The 20,729-nt window shown below is 41.9% G+C and overlaps 1 protein-coding gene across 1 annotated transcript in view; it reads left to right on the top strand.

The window, feature by feature from the left end:
- The window catches only part of SORCS1 (sortilin related VPS10 domain containing receptor 1), a 321,747-nt gene that overhangs the window by 217,995 nt on the left and 83,023 nt on the right, over positions 1-20,729 (top strand). The window contains exons 11-17 of the mRNA XM_035028687.1: positions 3,781-3,883; positions 4,147-4,223; positions 6,106-6,197; positions 7,535-7,642; positions 9,343-9,460; positions 11,299-11,429; positions 14,595-14,708. Coding sequence (XP_034884578.1) covers positions 3,781-3,883; positions 4,147-4,223; positions 6,106-6,197; positions 7,535-7,642; positions 9,343-9,460; positions 11,299-11,429; positions 14,595-14,708 — 743 coding nt within the window. The remainder of the gene's footprint in view (positions 1-3,780; positions 3,884-4,146; positions 4,224-6,105; positions 6,198-7,534; positions 7,643-9,342; positions 9,461-11,298; positions 11,430-14,594; positions 14,709-20,729) is intronic.

Here is a 20,729-nt window from a genome sequence, read left to right as displayed (position 1 = left end):
ATTCAGTTGACAGTTCTCTGTTGGAGCTAAGCGACCAGCTACCCCAGGAGATTCTTGACTCTGTTTTCCATTCCTTTGCATAGGCTGTAACTCCGCATGTTATGTTGGATTGGAGTGGAGCTGAATCTCCTCTTGGCCCAGAGCCCTCTCTCTTCTTTGCCATTGACTCTTTACTAAAAATCTAATGGATTTCTAGTTCCAATTCAGGATCATAAACAGCGCAAGTGTGTGTGTTCAGGGAGTGGATTTGGAGGATACTATTTAAGACTTTAGCTGCTGCCTTATTATTTATAAAAGGTGCGATTTGGCTTTTCAGTGTAATACTCAGATTAGGAGCCCTAGGGATAAGAGTACTATGAAGACGAGACCTAAAGGCTGTTAGTACAGAGGTTGGGGAAAAGAGAAAGTGGAATGAGAAGCTGATTGATTCTCAAATATATCTAACAGTATTTTTAAGTTGATTTAATTCATGTTGGAGAGCATGTCTCCTATCATTTAGTAATTCTCCATTGGCCATCCACAGTGCTAAGAAGACAGTAGCTAATTAATGGATCAATTAAATCCAACCAACATTTATTGAACACTAGCAATGGCCAAAGGATTTCACTGGTTAAAATAAGAAATAAAAGAATAAGGCAAAAGAAAGGTCATTGGGACCTAGAGGTCCATGATGGTCTTCAGGAGTCTGTGAGCTCCCTGAAATTGAACACAGAACTCTGTGTGCATTTGCCTTTGTGTATTTTTTCTTGGGATAGCGTCCTTAATTTGCCTCAGATCCTCAAACTCTAAACCTGATCCTGAAAAGATGAAAGACGAGAGATCTAGATGCTGCTAGGATTGACCAGTTGATGATATGCCATGCCCTGTGACTATGGGTGAAGACACAAAGGGCAGTTTCCAAACTGTAAAGTCAGCTGCTAGGTCATGGTGGTCTCAGTGTAGTGCTGTATCTTCTTAATGTGCAAAGATAAGGGGAATAGGAAGATGCCCTTGGGACAAAGTGTGCTTTGACTCTACTGAGTTGCAGAGAACTCTGGAAAGATACTCACTTATTTACGACATGGTTGGTAATGGGAGAAAAGAGGACGAGAAGGCTGGAGAGAGGGCAGGAAATGAGAAAGGAGAGGTAAACAAAGTGCCCCCTGCCCGGGCACAATGTGCATAATTAGAGAGCCTTGTCCGGTGACCTGTGGGAACTGGCAGTGGCATGATAGCCATTCTAATAAACCTCTCTATTAATTTTTGGTGACTTAACTTTGACAGATGTCCAAAACTGGTCAGATACAAAAGTTTAACTTCAAAAAGTAAAGATGAATCACTTAACATTGTTTTTCTTTGAGCATTGATGTAGACGATATAACTTCCTTGAAAAAAATGGAAGAAGGGGGATAAAAAGCCACGGAATATTCTCCTCATACCAGCTGGGGGCAATCCAGTACTGCAAATGTGAGAGTGGAAAAAAAGTGCACCAAAAAGAACACTTCTAATGTGGCTGCTACAGCCTGAACTGGTATCTTTCCTTCTCAAATTAATTTATTTCGAGCCTCTGAAAGCCCTAGCCACAGAGCAGTACCGAGATGGCCGATTGAAAATGCCCTTTCCTTTGTAATGGCAAGTGCCCTGTCTCAAATAACCCTTGAGCAGGTCAGATGGCAACCGAGCTTCGCAGTCTTCGAGACTGTTGGCTGATGAAGTATGTGGCAAACATCTGGCTCAGGATGGCAGACTGGGTGATCCCTTAGCCACGGATGTTCTGCTCTGTTGGGTGACACAAAAGGCCCTACAGGAAGCCCACGTGACTAGGCTAATCCCCGAGGAGTTCTGGACTTCTTGGAATGCTATGGAGATACTCAACATTAATCTGATGATGTGGTTTATACATTAGCCCAACGTACTTCTGGCATTGTTCTGAGTCAAATAGCCAACAAAGGTCTATCAGGTCCTCACTTATATAAAGCATTGCTTGATACTTCAAGCATTTTTTGACTATCTCTTTTAGATTCTATGCCAGGTTCCACAGAAGACTCAAAGTGTAGTACTTGGTGTTTTCTCTTTATTTGTAGAGTTTATCTTTTAGGGAGATAAAACTGTACATACCTCAAATAGATAATATGAGATTGCACATGATCAAATAAACCATTGTAAATCAGAGAAGGAGAGATCCCAATAGGCTGCAGCTGTCAGGAAAACTTTCATGGAGGCACGGTTTGCCATCTCTGCTTTTTCCTGTCTTAGCATCTGAGTGCAGCACAGGCCTGTCTGGAACATCCACAACCTACAACCCTACCCATTCTCATCTTCCTCTCAGGCAAAAGGAAGCCAAACATTTGGGTCCCACTGATTCTTTTTATAGGGGCAGTCTTCCTTACTCTTATGAAATGTTGTAAAGTAAAAATGCCGTTTTTGAAAGCCTTCCATGCAATTTTCAGGCAAAACCCATCATTTATGAAGATCATTATCCCTTGAGAGTTTACTCTGCGTTGGCAGTAAGGAAAGGCCCTGTTGCAATCCACTGTTTTACTTTACCAGTATTTTGGCCGCTTTTATTCCTGCGCTTCATTTTTAGTTTGCCGTTTACGCTATCCCATATAAATTCAATCAGTGTATGTCTGTGGCTCTCTGAATATCTGCTGGCTGAGACTTACAGAGCAAAATGAAAGTAATAACAGAGATACATTGGTGATTCCAAAAACTCAAGTCGATAAGATTAGAAAATAATCTTTCCGAGAGATGAAAAGAGATGTAGGTTCAGACACAAACTTGTAGTTTTTGACAACTCAGTACCAGAACTGTTTTAAATGAAATTCGTATAAGATTTATTATCCTGTATTTGAAAACTGTTGGTATCTTAATCTGAGAATTTGATCGAGATTTTTACACGTAGATAATAAGTCCCTTAAATTTCCATTTGAATTGTTACTAGTAGTGCATTTTGTCTACAAGCATGACTTTTATATTGAATAATACTGATTCTGAGAATACCCTGCCATGGGTACTCTGATGATTGCCTGGTAGATGTTAGGAAAATTTCACATGTCATACAGTTTCTTCTGGACAGATGAGACCAAGGTCTCCAATGGACAGTGGCCAAGAGGTGCCAGCTGACTTCTTCAGATCCCTCCCAGATGGAGCAAATCTTCTTCCTATCTTTATATCCAATTTTTCCTCCTCTGTCTTACCCAGCTCAACTCTTCTGCATCTTTTCTTTGTTACTGATATCACTCAGGCCTGAAATGTTCTTTATCTTCCTGAACATCTCACCTGCAGTTCATACCTTACCCATCTTTGCCTCAGGCACCATTTTCTCCTTGAAGCCTTCCTCGATCCAAAGTTGGACATAGTTGTGTCAGCCTCTAGAACTTCATGTTTCATCTTTACTGATCTTATGGCTGTTACACTAGTCTCTCTTTATGGTAATCAATAGAAAGATCTTAATTCTTTTTTAAATTACCCCATAATGGCAGAGACCATATTTTAGTCAATATAAGTCTTTCATAAGCTACACCTAGTGCTTTACAGATAGAGTACTAACATATTTGTTGAATGGCCAAATGGCAATCAAGGCAGTCGATCAGACCTAAAATGAAGATGCTCCCTCCTTCCCCAATTTGGTATCTGTCTTGTACTTAGTGGACAGCAGATATCTGTGGAATAGAAGATGAGTGCATGACTGAATGGCTGGATGGGATGGGTGGAAGAATGCATGGATGCTCGGAATCTGGACTTAAAATGACCATTTAGATTATATGCTTTTATGACCCTCATTTCTCTTCTTCTCAGCCCTATTGCTCACTACACCTTCACCTTAAGGTCTCCGAGAATCCCTACACATCAGGGATCATTGCCAGCCGAGACACAGCTCCCAGCATCATAGTGGCTTCAGGTAAGAAGCTTGCCTGGTGGGCTTGCTGTTGCAAATTGTATTTATTTTAAGAAGCTAGATATCTGTGCTGGGAATTTAATGAGCAAGCAAAAATATTTTGCAAGTCACCTGAACCATTGACCCTGAACAACTATGCTGAAAAGCCCTGCTCACATACAGTGTTGACAGTCTCGGTCCATCTCGGGCAGCATAGATTGCCAGTAGAGCCCATTGTTAGCTTTCGCAAACAGCTCCTTTCACTAATGGTGACATGCTCTCTCTAGGTAATATAGGTTCTGAATTATCAGACAGCGACATCAGCATGTTTGTCTCTTCAGATGCAGGGAACACCTGGAGGCAGGTAAGAAGGCATCCTGGGTCTCGTTGCTGCGGTTTAAATGACATAAACATTGTTCAGCTTGGTTAAATTCTGGGAACTCATTTGGCTATATGTAAATCCTAAAGCTCGCCAGTGTGTTTATTTTCCTTTTTGTTTTATGAGAGTCTTAAATAAGTCTTTGAGTTTAGCAAATACTTATGCAATGTGATTTTTTTGCCACTCAATAAAAATGACCCTTTTTTCAGAGCCTCTATGTAAGAAAGTTTATAAGTGACAATGAAACCAAATTGGATCTGAATCCAATTGGACTGAATTTTTTTTCCCACAAAGAAAACCAGGATCCCAAAGAGGTTATTGTATAGGGAACACAGAGCCTGAAGGGTAGATTATATACCCAACACAACTCAGTGTTGGCAACTCAGCCTCCATAAATTCCCCTTGCCTTGGAGTCAGAATAGAGAGGAATGCAGTGATACAGAAACAGCCGTTACCCAGGTGGTATTTTGAAATATTTAAATTTCACATGCAGAAGACAGAGTAATAACCATCAGGGTGCATATGTTTGGAAAGGTAGAAATGGAATCGCTTTAAGCCAACGTGTTTAGCTTAAATGCTTCTTCTCTTTCTTCTGAATGAAAATTAGATACCCATAGCTTATAAAACAGACATTTAATGAGGTTTAGCAATCATAACAAGATATGTGCCTAATGCATGGTTGTTACACTTCAATAAATATATTTTAATAACCTACTGACGTTTAATTATCATACAATAACTAGCAAGCACCATAAATTGAAATCTAATGCACAGGTAATCACACAGAAATGAGAACACTCTGCTTTAAATTTTAGACAGAGATGTCCATGTTATGGTCCAGTTACCATTTCCTAGCTTCAGACCCTTCGTAGGCCCTCCATGTGATTCACATGGTTTGAGAAGAGCGAGGCGGAAAGAAATTTGCTTAAGAAACCCCAGGGATATTGATCTTGGAGGTAGGTATGTAGGAACATGGACTATTAAACTGCTTCTGGAGAACAGTTCAAGAGCCAGGATCCCATTTTGTTTCTTCCAGCACCCCAAACCAAGCAGAGAGCTCTCACATCCGTAGTCCTGGGATACCTCTTAGGTATAATAGGTAAACAAGGGAGAAAATAATTATGTCTATAGTGTAGCCACAGACAAGGCAATACCAGCAATGCAATTATGAGAAAACAGCACACATCTCGTATGGAGAGGACACAGAAATTGTTTGCGGCCCGTCTTCCCTGGACTTCAAGTTGATTTCTCCACATTTGGAGAAAAACCTAAAGGACACATGTACCCAAGTTGATTCCATTTTGATCAGAACTACTTTAGACTTGATAGAGAATCCATGAATTGAACAAGAACAGCTTTCCTCTGTAATACTTGGAAACTGAAATAATTACCTCTGGACAGGGCACTGTAATGCGGCAAGTCCCAGCCCCGTGAGTCACTCTACGCATGGCCTTAGGCATGTCACATCTCTCTAAACCTGTCAAAATGAGAATGTGGAGTAAAGTATCTCTAAGGTTTCTTCCTTCTAAAGATGTTACACAATAGGATGGTTACCCAGGATTCTGACATCGTCATCAGTGGGAATCAACAGAACTTACCGCAAAAAGATGGGAATATAAACATGAATATGTAACTATTAATTCTTCAGATTTCTTTTGTGGCACACCTATAATCATTTTATCTAACTCCAATGGTACGTGCGGCCCACCTTGGGAAGCATTGTTTATAACTATCTTTCCAAAGATTTTTGGGAAACCCTGTTCTATCATGGGAGGGATTTATCTCCTCAGATGAAGACTAATTCTCTGAACTCTGGGCATGTGTGGGTGCAGATGTGTGGCCATGTGGATGTGTTTCCCTCTTGCAGATCTTTGAAGAAGAGCACAGTATTTTGTATCTGGATCAGGGTGGAGTCCTGGTTGCTATGAAGCACACGTCTCTCCCGATTCGACATCTCTGGTAAAAGCATGAGTCATGGACCGGATGGCTCCATACCGCTAAGCGCAGTTGAGGGGTCAGGCTGTCAGATGGGGACTGGGTTTGTAGTAAAACATCAATGTCTACTAGAACATAATTTATACCTTTGCTCTATTAAAATAAGATTATTGCCTGGAGTTTCACAAAAGAAGGAGGAAAGGAGATAGAAGAAGGGAAGGGAGGAAGGAAGGGGAGAGGGAGAGAGAGAGAGAGAAAGAGAGAGAGAGAGAGAGAGAGATTGAGATCGATTCTGCCCCTGAGAGAGGAGTTGCATTATGGTTTTCAAATATGTCAGTACCCTCTCCAGTACCTTCCTTATTCCTTCAGCACACTCCCAGCTACAGTGGCGTGTCAGGTACAATGGGGAGAAGTTAAGAGTAGCTTAACGTGTATTCATTATGTGTGTTCTGCACAGAGATCAGCAGTTCAGGGCACTGTTTCTTTCTGTCTCCTTTGCCCTGATCCTACTTCCTTCGCTTCCTTTGGGCGGGGCGGAGGGGGGCACGGGGTGTGTGAAAATCTGCATCTCTACCTGTAGGTCTCACACAGATGGATGTGCAAGGCCTAACTTCCAGAATGCTTTCCAGTAGACTCCTTCATCTGTGTTTTTGAAAGGGCCTCTCTCCACAGGCAAGCTTGTTCAAAACCAAAAGCGTGATTTTGCCTCTGGTGCTAGTTACTTTGGAGACCTATGGGAAAGCTGCCAAAATAAGAGAAACGGAGGCTTAGTTTGGGGGATGACATCCACAGAGAAAGGCAGAGTGAAGGAAACATCCTGTGTGACCAGCAGAGTTGCAGATCTCTCTTACTCTCAAGAGCCAGTCCTTTTGTACCCCCTTTTTCAATGAGTCAGCTAGGATTCATAACGGTAGGAGGGAAGCCGCTCAGGATTTGCTCACTTAGAGGCAGCTGGTTCAAGTCCATCTAAGTAGGTCCAATGAGGCCATTGCTCTTCAGAATCACCAGTAAGCCTTGCTGCTAGATTGCAGTGAGGTTTTGGAGAGGGTCACATTGAGATCTAAGATCTAATAAAATATCCAAATTAAAAAAAAATTCTATCAAAGACTTATTATTATTCCCACTTCATGCAGTTCTTCCCTTATGGCTGTTATAACACATCTGGGTCCCAGATCGCTTGGCTAACTGTATTTCTACCTTCTGATGTAATTAAGAATAGTTATTCATATAAAAGGCTCACTTTGACAGCGCCCTGGGTACTTTTAAAATGTATTCTCTCTTGGCTGATAGTATCTTTCCTCTGAAAGGATTTTTTTTTTTTTCTTTTGAGATCTGATGCCTGCTATTTTTTCTTTTATTAGGTTGAGTTTTGATGAAGGGAGATCTTGGAGCAAATACAGTTTCACATCTATTCCACTTTTTGTGGATGGGGTTCTGGGTGAGCCTGGGGAGGAGACTCTAATCATGACGTAAGTGGAAAAGTATGATGTATTCTAATCTTAACATAAATCCAGAAACATGTTGTATTTTGTTTTCTTTTTAAGGAATTTATTCATTTATTTGAGAGAGCGAGAGAGCATGAGCAGGGGGAGGGGCAGAGGCAGAGGCAGAGAATCTCAAGCAGACTCTGTGCCATGCACAGAGCTCCAGGTGGGGCTTGATCTCCACCTGAGTCGAAACCAAGATCCGGACACCTAATGGACTGAGCCACACAGGTGCCCCCAGAAACATGTTGTTTTTAGCAAATCCTAACCACTTTGCTACTGTTAAATATGAAATTGCCAGCAAAGTTATTACATCTGACTTCATGGTTTCCCAGCAAAGGGGAAAGAAAAATGTGGGTGGCCATTTTCTTGGCTCTTTACTAATTAGGACACCCACACTGAGGGCTGGCAGCAAAAGGGCACAACTTATTTCTTCCTATACTGAATGGGCCTAGGGAAATTAGAAATGATTATTTCAATAGAAAATGAAACTATAAATTTAAAACTTTAATAATAAACTCAATATTACAGAAAATCACAGGCATATAAGAATGATTTCACTTTAAGGCAGAACACTGAGCTTGATCAAAACCCCACAAAGGATTTTCTTTTTCCCTGGTTCTTTACCTAACCCACTTGTGAGGCTATATTAGAAAAACCGGGAGAACAATCTGTTCTTGTGAAATTGTATTTGCACTCATTCTTGTCTGGAAAATGATGATCATTAATTTGTGAAAAACTTGATTAATGAGTTTGAAACTTAAGGGTTTCAAAACATGAACTTGGAATTTGAAACATGAAACTGTGAGGGTTTTTTTTTCTTCCCCTGGAAAATTGGACATGGAAAACAGAGGGAAGGTTTTAAAGTAGTCAACCCTGTCATCAATGAAAATTTAAAAGTCATAGTGAATAGTTGATATTTTTTCTAATTTTTTCTTCCCTTCTTTTAATGATAGAAAAGATCAACAAAAATTCAGTATGCCCAATAGCTGCACTTTTGCCCACCGAACACATAGCCAGATTAGCAATTTGTTCCATAATTTGTCTTTATTCAGTTTTCATATTTGCAGAACGCAGATGAAAAAGGCTACTTCGTGGCTTTTCTCCACAGAGGGCTATAACTGGTGATTCAAACACCTCATTAGATGCCTGAGTTTGTCTGAGTAAGGAGAGGATGCAGAGTGCAGGACACAGTTCTCACTCCAGGCCCTGGCCCTGCTGCCCACTCTCCCCAGGGACTGGCGGGAAGGTGAAATAGGACAGAAACCGTGAGAACCACGGGCCTTAGTAAGAGAACCCAGAAGTGTAATCCTGCACTGCATAGAAGGCAGCACTTGCGATTGTTTTCTTAATTTTTTTTTCTTGTCAGCCGTTCTTGTGGTGCAATATGTAGAAGTGGGTTTTTCGTCAGACTTTACCTGGTTCTGGGTTCTGACTCGACCAGTTCTTAGTGGTTTGACTTTGGTTTTTTGCATGTTAGTGAAACTCTCTGAGCCTCAAATTACTCACGGGTAACACAGAGCCAATAATAGTGACCCCCCACCTCGTCAATGCTTTTGAGGATTAAGTGATTTGCTCAATGTAACGCGTTGAGCACTGTGCTAAGCTCGTGGTCAACACCCGGCATGGGCTGGCTACTGGAGTTGCTCCGATTTTGATTATTTTTCTTGTTATGAACTCTGTAGCGTGTTTGGACACTTCAGCCACCGCTCAGAATGGCAGCTGGTCAAAGTGGACTACAAGTCCGTGTTCGACCGACGGTGTGCCGAGGAGGACTACAGACCGTGGCAGCTGCACAGCCAGGTAGGAGGCGCCGAGCTGAGGTGTGGTCCTGGGTGGAAGGCATGGGGGTCATGTAGGTGTAGGGATCGGGGTCCGCACGGCCACAGTTTACCTCTCCGGCTACATCGGAAGCTACATCGACTGCTTTCTTACATGTTTTGTGTTCCACAGCAGTGAACAAACTCAACATTTATGGCTTGTTGTAAAGTAATTTCTTTTTTTTATTATACTAGGATATAATGAGATAAAATTCAAATGTGCTTGGCTCAGACTTACGACTCAAAATGAAATACCAGCTCAGCACGCAGATCCAAACAATTTATCTGAGCATGCTGTGTGGATGCAGGGTAGGGGCAGGGGTGAGGAAAGGATCTTCAGTTTTATTGAGCAATGCAAACAGAGACATAAAATAATAAAACTAACCCTCAGTGAGCGGTGCCAGTAAAATCCTTCCTTGTCACCCTGTGATTCCCTGGGATTAGGTGGTGCTTCTTGCCTCCTTCCAAGGTACTCGTGGTAAGAGGATGCAGAATCATTAATAGGACACTTTCCTTCATTCTGGCCCCTCAGCTGATCAGCTTGTATCAGAATGCTTAGCTGAAAGCATCTTTCCTTTGATTTCCCAAGGTGGAAGTCATTCTGCAGGGCCCTCCAAGGACGTAGCAGAGGCTCCCCCTGCGTAGCCATCACCATATTCAGGCACTGACACATCATACCCCTAAACCTAGGCTAAGTAAACTGGACCCTTGAACAACGTGGGTTTGAACTGCATGGATCCACGTACATGCAGATTTTTTTTCAATAAATACAGTCCAGTGCTGTAAATGTATTTTCTCTTCCTTATGATTTTCTTAATGACATTTTCTTTTCTCTGGCTTACTTTATTGTAAGAATACAGCACGCGATACATATTATATACAAAATCTGTGTTCATTGACTATTTATGTTATCAGTAAGGCTTCCGGTCAGAGGTAAGCTATTAGTAGTTAAGTTTTTGGGGAATCAAAAATTATACATGGGATTTTCGACTGTGTAAGAGGGTCAGTACCTCTAACTCCTGCGTTGCTCAAGGGTCAACTGGAATATATTTAATAAAGATGTGTATGTGCGATGGAGCCGGTTAAAGTGAATTTGTTCAAGAGACAAAACTCTTTTCTGTCCTTCAGACAGAAAGCTGTGTTTGACAGTTGGGGCTGCATCCGCTAGAATCATATACTCTTTTTGGAGACTCAACAATAAAATTATTGCTCATTTACATCACTGTTATTTTCCCTTTTGGGATCCACAGGCACTGTGATATTCAAAGCTTTTATTTATTTTGTAGAGAAACACTGAATTTAGTTCTCTCAACTTGTCTGGTAGATGGACATTAAAATCAGTGCTATAAAGCTGTGTGGGCAGAGGCATAATAAATCGAGGCAAAATAGATCTTTATATTTCTTAGCAATACTCTTCTTTCATATGCTCATAAATGACCAAGCACATAAATCTTCTATTATAGAAGAATTGAACTTAATTACCATAGATTTGTTGGCAATACATTTGTTATAGGCTGAGTCTGAGATGACTGTGTGTCCCTCATAGCACGGTGCCTCCTACCTTGATAAGCGAAGGTTTGCTGAATACATGAGGAGTTAAGGATGTTTATTGACACACCCTCCATGCCTCTTAGAATTGTCTTTATAGTTGCATTCTACACTAGGGTTCTAGACATCAAAATAAAATGCCATTAGCACAAAGCAGGCTACCTGTGTCCAGATTACACTAAGGCTTGGGAATATCTCCCCGAGTCCCCTGATGTGGAGCAGGGAAGGTCCAAGCTATGTGTCCAACTGTCTGAGAACCTTTTGTCCTTATAGGGGGAAGCATGCATCATGGGAGCAAAGAGGATATATAAGAAGCGAAAATCAGAGCGTAAGTGTATGCAAGGAAAATATGCAGGAGCTATGGAATCTGAACCCTGTGTCTGCACAGAGGCCGATTTTGACTGGTAAGCTTGTGCTATTACTCTGTGGAGTCATATCACATTCACATGGGTCTTAGTGAAAGCTGAGATTTGAAATAATAGTAGCATATACCTATGCTCTCACAAGCCTCATATTCTTGTGAAATTACCTCTTGAAGACAACATGGTTTATTAGCTATGTGCATGTGTATATGGAAAAACTCGGAGTTTCTTTGGACTGAAAGAGGATTCACAAGATGGCTGATAATTAGCTTCACATATTTGATAGATCTTAGGACAAAAAAAGAGACCACATCCACCCTGAGTTGCTTCAGACAACAACACTGAAAACAATAAGTTGACTTTTTAGACAGCAAATATATTTGTGCTCAAGGTAAACTCTTCCTAGATTCTTGGTTCCTCATAGTGGAACAATCACCTTATAAGGCAGTAGATTTGCTGTCCCTGGAAGTTTTCAGTCAGTGGTTAGTTAGCTGATGATTGCTTGTGCAAGGTGTGGAAGACTTTTTTGACTTCAGTGCGAGGATTGATTCAGTGGCATTGGCAATCTGTGATTCTGTGGACCTGGTAGTACAGAAGACTTGTCCCTCTTGCAGGATTCAGCTAGTATAAGCTGGAAAGGACTAGACATTTGAGCGCCATAGCATTCTTTCTGAAGCCTTTGGTAAGCAGAAAGCTGGCCTGTGGGGTCAGTGCTTCCCTTGCTCCGTTCTAGGTTGGGGTTTGGCCTTCAGGTGAGGTTGGAAATGATTGAGGATAAGTAGGTGGTAACTCCTTGCATCATCTCCATCTCATTTAATGCCTTTTTTTCTTGTTTTCTTCCTTTTACTTTAAATTTATGTATATGTTTTTGTTTAGAGAAAGCAATTGCTGAATATATATGTCAATGTTAAATGATTGAAACCTGACCCACATAAGAAAGCAAAGTCATTCTTTTAATATTGGATATCTGCCTGTATAGCAATCACAGATCACTTATCTGATCATCAAAATATCAGCGAGTGGGCTGAGATACTGTGTGCAATACACATCATATGGCTTAGAAAAAGTAAGTCTTCTCTCATGGTAGACCTCTGGAGACATTCTCTGAATAAATAGTCCTGTGCAGGCCTGCCAGAATCGGCCACCAGTCCTCAGTCTGATAACCCAAGGCTGTTCCCCTCTTGTTAGTAGACAAGGCAAGCCAAGAGCCAGTGCTGTATCTCTTGGGCTCAGCCAGAGGGCAACAGAACTTCAGTTACATTGGAGCTCACAAGGAATTCTGCAGGGGCCTTCCCAGCTGTAACTTCTGTTTTAGCCAGTGCACCATTATTAACAATGATAAAAGTATCCTATCCCTGCCCTGCCTTTCAGGATCGACACCCTGAAATGCAGTCACAGGGAAAACTTCCATGGAATTTTAAAGTCCTTCATCCCATCCCTCTTTCTGACTGCTTCTCCTTTATCCCCTCTGTTCAAGGAGAGTTTGTAAAGGAGGTTAACATTTTATCTTAGTCATTTAACTTCAGTCTTACCGTATAGTCATGCTTTTGTAAAGCACACATTTATGCTGGTATAAATAGAAGCAAAGAGAAAAAGTGAGATGAGACATCCGATTCCCCGATTTTTCCTGAAAATACTGTTTTGGGGGGGACATCTTTTCTACAAGGTTCCAAAATAAGCTGGTCTTTTGTTGTTGTTGTCATTGTCATGTGTTGTTTTTCTTTTCCAGTTTTAAGCTAGTCTAGAGTGAAAAGAACGTGGGTAAGGGAGGCAATTAGACCTCTCCCTTCCCTTATCTCTCGCTCCCCTACAGTCTTGGCCCAATTCTTGTACTCATTTGTGATTGGAATCTGCTACTCATTCCGCTAACTGAAATGTATTCTGAGAAGTGGGTAATGAATCATAAAATCATAAATGAGGCCATTATAAGGTTTTCTGGTCAAATGGGATTTTTATTTAGTGCATGATTTCTAAAAATATTTTGGAAGACTCACCATGACCTTGTTGAGTCTCTACCTACAGTAGCTAGAGCTTTGGTGATTCTACTTGACTGCAGTGTAATAAAAGGTGGTTGTCACTAAATGTTCCCCCTCAGTGTGGCTGTCCCCTGGACAGTCCCCCACATGACCTTGCCTGCCATTCTTCAGCATTTGTAAAGTAATTCCCTGAAATGAACACCGGGTGTCCTGTAGGCAGCATTTCTGAAGTCTTCCTATCCATGCTGTGTTGAACCGGCACCAAGTGCAGCTGATGTGTGCAGAATTCTAAGTGCCAGCTGCCTGGTGACAGGCCCCTTGGCTAAGCCTGTTTCTCCCTTCCTGCCCCTTGTGTGCCAGCATCTCACCTCCATTACACAGATGGGCCAATTCGTACTACTGCTTGCTGGTTACTGTCTGCGATTTGTCTGTGCATGTGGAGGTGCAATTTGTTGTCATCCTCTGTGCCCAAGTTCGTCCTCCAGAAGCCAAGAGTATTAGGCCAGAAGGCAAGAAAGAGAGGGGACGGAGGATAGAGTCTTTGACTCTTTCCCAACTACAGAGGGGATTTAAACCAGTTAGTCCCAACTGACGATGCTAACTGACTGGGACAAAACTTTTCCTTGGGGGAGTGCCCGTGACACCCCTGAAGGACATTTCCTTTTGTGCTGTGACTCTGAAGCATATGGAGCGTGCACAGAGAGACCTGGCTCAGCTGTGCTTAGTAGATCCAGATGTCTTGAAAGAGCACCCCAAAGACATCACCGGTAATGAAATCGTGCCATGAGTGGCTGTGTTTGCTTCAGTGATGTGTGCACTGAGGCGTGAGCTCCCACCATTGCCTGCTTTCTAATTGCAGCTTTCTTGGGGCCCAGCCACCGTCAGTATCATGGACTCTCCTCATGAGCACGTAATCTACTCTCTCAGCTTAAAGCCGTTTACTTGGAATTATTGGTCATTGAGCCTCCGAGACGGCTTCTACACAGGCTTCTCTGTTGCTTTCACGTCAGCTTTTCTGGAAATGGGTCTCGTAGGATATTGTCAGGGGTAATTAACTGATAGATATTCCACAGGGGAAAGAACAGTTGCATTTTTGGAAAGGTATTGATTTAGTGAATTCTTGTTTTTTTACTCATTGGCTAGAGTAGAAGTTGGCTGTGTGCTACCATGAAACTGTTCTCAGTAATTGTGCCACGTACTGAAAGGTCTCTCTTGGCTTTTTCCCCCACAGTGACTATGGGTATGAGCGACACAGCAATGGTCAGTGTCTGCCAGCATTTTGGTTCAATCCATCTTCTCTGTCAAAGGACTGCAGCTTGGGACAGAGTTATCTCAACAGTACTGGGTGAGTGTCTGAGGTGGTGACCTTGAGAGGTCAACCTCTGCTGTTTTTCAGCTGGTGTTAAACTTACAGAACCACGTCTGATCGAAGACCAGGCCTTTTTCATTACAGCACAATGCATTTGTTTTTGTTCATGTTAGTAATGCAGCCCAGATTTGTATTAATAGTGCAATTTTCATCTGAGAATAAGACTTCAGTTGCAAATAAAGAAACGAAACTGGTTCCTTGGATGAAGATGATGATGATAATCTATACATTTCTTCACTTTTTGATACTTCATTTCAGAACTATTTCTGTGAACTCCCTTTCCCCGCTCACTGCATCTCTGTGAAGGAGGCCAAATAAATATTTCATAGGTGTATTTCCTATTTTATAGATGCGGAAGATAGAGTGAACAAAAAAGCTCATTGACTTTTCAAGAGTACCCTGCTGTTAGTTGAAACGGGTTTCATTTTCTTCCTATGTCCAGTCTTGATATGTTTAAGGCATACATTCTGATCCTTATATATATAGAATCAGATTCTAAACGTTTGTGTTTAATGTTTTGAGTTATAGGGCTTATCCAATATTATTTAAGAAATACCATAAAAGAGAAAATATTTTGTGACTTTTCCACAAGTGGAGTTGATGTTTATAGGCTTTAAAAATATTATGCGGAACTTATTTATTTTTTTTTAAAGATTTTATTTATTTATTTGACAGAGAGAGAGACAGCTAGAGAGGGGACACAAGCAGGGGGAGTGGGAGAGGGAGAAGCAGGCCTCCCGCTGAGCAGGGAGCCCGATGCGGGGCTCAATCTCAGGACCCTGGGATCATGACCTGAGCCGAAGGCAGACGCTTAACGACTGAGCCACCCAGGCGCCCCTGCAGAACTTATTTTGATTCAAATTCAAGCAGTATGTAAAAAGACATCTTTGAGCCATTTGGAGAAATGGAATATGGTCTGGTGATTAGGTAATGTATTAATCAGGGATCCCCAGAGAAAGAGAACCAATAGGAGATCATATAGATATATAGATATCTTATATATACGTGTGTGTGTGAGTGTGTGTGTGTATGTGTGTGTGTGTGTATATATTCATTATAAGGAATTGGATCACATGATTATGGAAATGGCAAGTCCAAGTCCCAAAATCTGCGAAGTGCCTTGGCAAGCTGGACGCCAAGGAGAGCTGATGGTTTGTTTGTAGTCCAAGTCTGAAGGCATGAGAACCAGGAGAGCTGATGGTATAGTTCTGTCTAAAGGCCAGAAGGCTCAAAACCCAGGAGGAGCCAGTGTTTCAGCATGAGTGTGAAGGCAGGAAAAAAGGCAAATTTCCAGTTTGAAGACAGTCAGGCAAAAAGAATTCCCTCTTGCTCAGGAAAGGGTAAGCCATTTTCTTCTGTTGAGACCTTTAACATATTAGACAAGGCCCACCCACATTGGAAGAGCAATCTGCTTTACTCTGTCTACTATTTTGAATGCTAAGCTTATCAGAAACAACCCTCACAGAATCACCCTGAATAATGTTTGACCAAATACCTGAGCACACATGGCCGAGTCAAATTGACACATAAACTTAACTATTACAGGTAATATTAGGTTATATCTAAGTATAAATATTTATATTTATTGTATTAACTAAATATAGTTATATATTTGTGTGTGATAATGGTATTTTGGATGACTAAAAAAAAGAAAACTTATTATTTAATTAATTATTTATTTATTTGTCAGAGAGAGAGAGAGAGAAAGCATAAGCAGGGAGAGCAGCAGGGGGAGAGGGAGAAGCAGACTCCCTGCTGAGCAGGGAGCCCGATACCACAGGGGCTCAATCCCAGGACCCTGGGATCATGACCTGAGCCAAAGGCAGATGCTTAACTGACTGAGCCACCCAGGCATCCTGAAACCTTGTCTTTTAAAGATACATGATGTATGACGTTTGTTTTAAAATGTTAAAAAAACAGGTGTTGAAAATGTTTGAAAGTGAATTAATGGAGGGCAGGGGTATTTATTATACTCCCTCCTCTCATTTGTGTATATTTGAAAATCCTGATCTTAAAACATGAGAAAGAGGAACTAAGGAAGGGAGGTAGGAGGAAGGGGGACGCCTCACTAGCAGACCCGTCCCATTTGAAAATTGCTCTTCTCATTTCTCATGCCTGCTGCAGGACAGAGGTGAGGACATCCACATTTCCATTTGTGTGCTTCTGTATTTGAAATGTTTAAAAAGTTTTTTTTTTTTTTTAAGATTTTATTCATTTGAGACACAGAGATACAGAGAGAGAGAGAGCATGAGCAGGGGCAGAGGGAGAAGGAGAAGCAGCCTCCCCCCTGAGCCAGGAGCCCAACGTGGGGCTCAATCCCAGGACCCTGGAATCACGACCTGAGCCGAAGGCAGACGCTCAACCATCTGAGCCACCCAGGTGCCCCTAAAAAGTTTTTTAATTAAGAAAAAATTACCATAATAGCATATACTACTCTTCTAAAGGAGGGAAACAACACAGACTTTTGTACCCTCAAATGTTCTTATCTCTGTGGTTAGGGATTCCTAGAACTTTTGAATATAGGAATAAGCTGTGACTTATTTGTACTATAACATAAAACCCGAGGAAAATACAAATGACATTTTTACAGCAGTGGGTCAGTGAGGCTTTCAGCATGCAGGACCGTGGGAAACCAGAAAGGGGGCTGCTGAAATGAGTACACTTAATGGTGAAGGAGCGCCGGAGAACTGAGTTTTACTACTTACATGCACTAGCATGTTTAGACATTGTAAAGGGCACTGGGAACCCCTAATGCTAGCCTCTGAATTTTTTTTTTTTTTCCCACTAACTCAGTCAGTCAAAGAAGTTAGATCATTTTCTCTTTAGTATTGATGAGGGGAGGTCCCAGTACAGAGAGGTCTAAATTATTCCACATGCTACTCAAGTCACTGGAATAAGGCAGAGTGTAGGCAATGACCCTCATTCTTCAGTATATTGAGAATACACACACACACGCACACACACACACATTTTAGGCTACCCTTAAATAAGTTTCCCCATTCCTTTGGTAAACTTAGTATGTGAAATTCAAGTAAACCCTGACTCCTATAAAATAAAACATCAGAAATGATTAAATCATAATAAATTATCCAATGGGATTTCTTCATCTATGCCCTATAAAATTAAAATTTCAATTAAAAATGTGATTCAGCAGGGGCTCCTGGGTGGCTCAGTCAGTTAAGATGCTGCCTTCGGCTCAGGTCATGATCCTGGGGTCCTGGGATCGAGCCCCACGTCCAGCTCCCTGCTCAGCGGGGAGCCTGTTTCTCCCTCTCCCTCTGCCTGCCACTCTGCCTACTTGTGCTCTCTATCTGTTGAATAAATAAATAAAATCTTTTAAAACAATGTGATTCGGCAATAAGTGTTCAGATAGATAAATGTTTGTCAATGCAGTGATGTTTATTAATCACAGAATCACAGGATTATTCCCTGGGGGCTCACCTCCACTCTCGGAGCGTTGTTCATATAAGTGGGTATTACATGATAGCGTCTGACCCAAAAATTTTTTTGTTAAGTTACCACATCTACTGGTTTCATCTGTTCCATTCAGACATTTTCCAGAAAAGCATCCACAGCAGTGAGTGAGCTTGTGTAAAGAAGAGAGATAAATTCCAGCCATCAGCAGGGAGGATGAATGCCTTGCTCTCAAAAGCAAGGTGCTCACAGGTGGAGGAGTGATCACCCTCACAGGGCCCTGTGGGCTAAAGGTCGGGGGAAGGGTATGAATAGTAACCCCACCAATGGGCATATTGCCTCCCTATACATTCTGCATTAAGGACAAGAAGACCCTTAGCAGGTACAGGTGCCTGAAATCATCTTCAAAGAAGACTTCATCCCATCAAATTCCTATTTGCTGTGTTGCAGAAAACTCAAAAGTTGGCAAGAGGTAAAGTATAGATGAAATTGGAAAAGAATGCAATGTCCCTCCAGCCCTTCACCCCAGAAGCCCTTGGCTGTGTGTTGACTCAGTGGCATTTCATGAGCACAGACTCAGTTTTTAATGTTGTAAGCACTCTACTGCTGCCATTGAACGTTGAGCTTTTCACTTAAAAATATTTAATTATGAAAGAAATATATACATATGTTTTCTGTTTAAAAAACCAATTTAGGGGCGCCTGGGTGGCTCAGTCATTAAGCGTCTGCCTTCGGCTCAGGTCATGGTCCCAGGGTCGTGGGATGGAGCCCCGCATCGGGCTCCCTGCTTGGCAGGAAGTCTGCTTCTCCCTCTCCCACTCCCCCTGCTTGTGTTCCCTCTCTCTGTCAAATAAATAAATCTTTAAAAAACCAATTTAGATCATCACTCCCTATCCTGCCCCCTTTTCCTGCACAACTGTGATCTCTTTGGTATGCATGCTTCCAGACACTTTGCATTTTTTTTTTAAGATTTTATTTATTTATTTGACAGAGAGAGACACAGCGAGAGAGGGAACACAAGCAGGGGGAGTGGGAGAGGGAGAAGCAGGCTTCCCGCCGAGCAGGGAGTCCGATGCGGGGCTCGATCCCAGGACCCTGGGATCATGACCTGAGCCAAAGGCAGATGCTTAACGACTGAGCCACCCAGGCGCCCCCAGACACTTTGCATTTGCCAGCAATAATTATGCTGAGAAAACTATACAAAATTAATTTGGGAGGTTGTTCTTACATTTCATTTCCTACTAGATATATTATTTTTCTATTTTGCTTTTCATTCAGAAATATGTCTTAAACAACTTTGTAAGACAGAGTATATAGGGCTATCTTCCATCTAATTTCTTTTAATTTGAGAGTATTAAAGCACCTGGTATTGCTTCGTCATCCCCTGTCATAGACATTTGGGTTATTTTCTATTTTTACTTGCTATAAACATTGTTGCAGTTAACATCCTCATACCATAATAATTGTTATAAAAACACACAAAGATAACTGGATTCTCTTTTGGCAATTAGAAGTGTTTCTGCTAACTTGTAAAGCAAATCCCACCCAGCCAACTGCTTTCTTCTTAGACCTGAGGATCCAGGCACGCCAAATATTTCCCCAGAAGGATTAAAACACTAGCTTCTGGCTCACAGACTGCCAGGAGTCCCACACATTACAGATTCATTTGTATTAACTGCCATCCTCCTTTAAAATACAAATGCCAGTGGATTCTATAAGGGAAAGCTGAGTGGGATTTCCCAAAGTAAAGTAAGGAAGGTCACTTCAGGCAGAAGGAGTAAGAGATGATCAGGCTGAAAGAGTCACCTGATGCCAGTGCCTGGAAGTCGACGATAGACTAAGGAGCCACCGTGCACCCTCAGTCTCTCCTCTGTCAGCTTTAGCCATCTGTGGGCATCCCATGCTCTATTAGTACTGATCCTATATTGGCATCAGGCCGGGATGAAGTACAGAGGAATCACAAGGGCAAGGTCAGCCTGCGAATGAGAGCATCCGTCTGTTGTACTCCCCAGGTGCCCCCCTTGCTTCACCACACCCCTTCCAGCAGAGCCCATGGTGCAGACATGCATCGGAACTTGAACTTTTGAAAGGGCCTATTGAACGACTGCCCCTTGTCAGTGAAGTTTAACAAGCAAATCTCCCAGCAGCACCTTCTGAGAGTTTAGTTCAAAGCATGCAGGTGAACCTTCCTTTTCCTTTTATTTTTTGTAATACCTCACTTTATAAATGGTTATGGTTGCCTTCACAGTCACCTTATTACCCTGGTATATATAACAGTGTCCACAGGTTTGCTTACTTCACCAGAATGGAAAAAATCTAGCATCGGTTGTTATTATGCTTAATAGAAATAATATTTTTGGGAGACGCCAAAAATGTTATCAGCATTTCTGTATAGACGTGAACAGTCACGCAACTTGTTTTAGTTCTTGGCTAGGTCTTAGGAAAGAGAGTTGGAATAAGAGCTGAAATGAGTGCAAAATGTTCTTCCAGGAGGCTGGCGCTACCTGTCCTTAGTCCTCAGTCCTTGGTCCAGTGGCGTCTGATTTCTCAGGTTCACACCATGGAACCACATGTGAGCAAAGT

Source organism: Mirounga leonina, unplaced genomic scaffold (genome assembly GCF_011800145.1).
Source record: "Mirounga leonina isolate KUSES-001 unplaced genomic scaffold, KU_Mleo_1.0 Mir_114, whole genome shotgun sequence".
Lineage (NCBI taxonomy): Eukaryota > Metazoa > Chordata > Mammalia > Carnivora > Phocidae > Mirounga > Mirounga leonina.
This window is presented reverse-complemented; position numbering and strand designations above follow the sequence as displayed.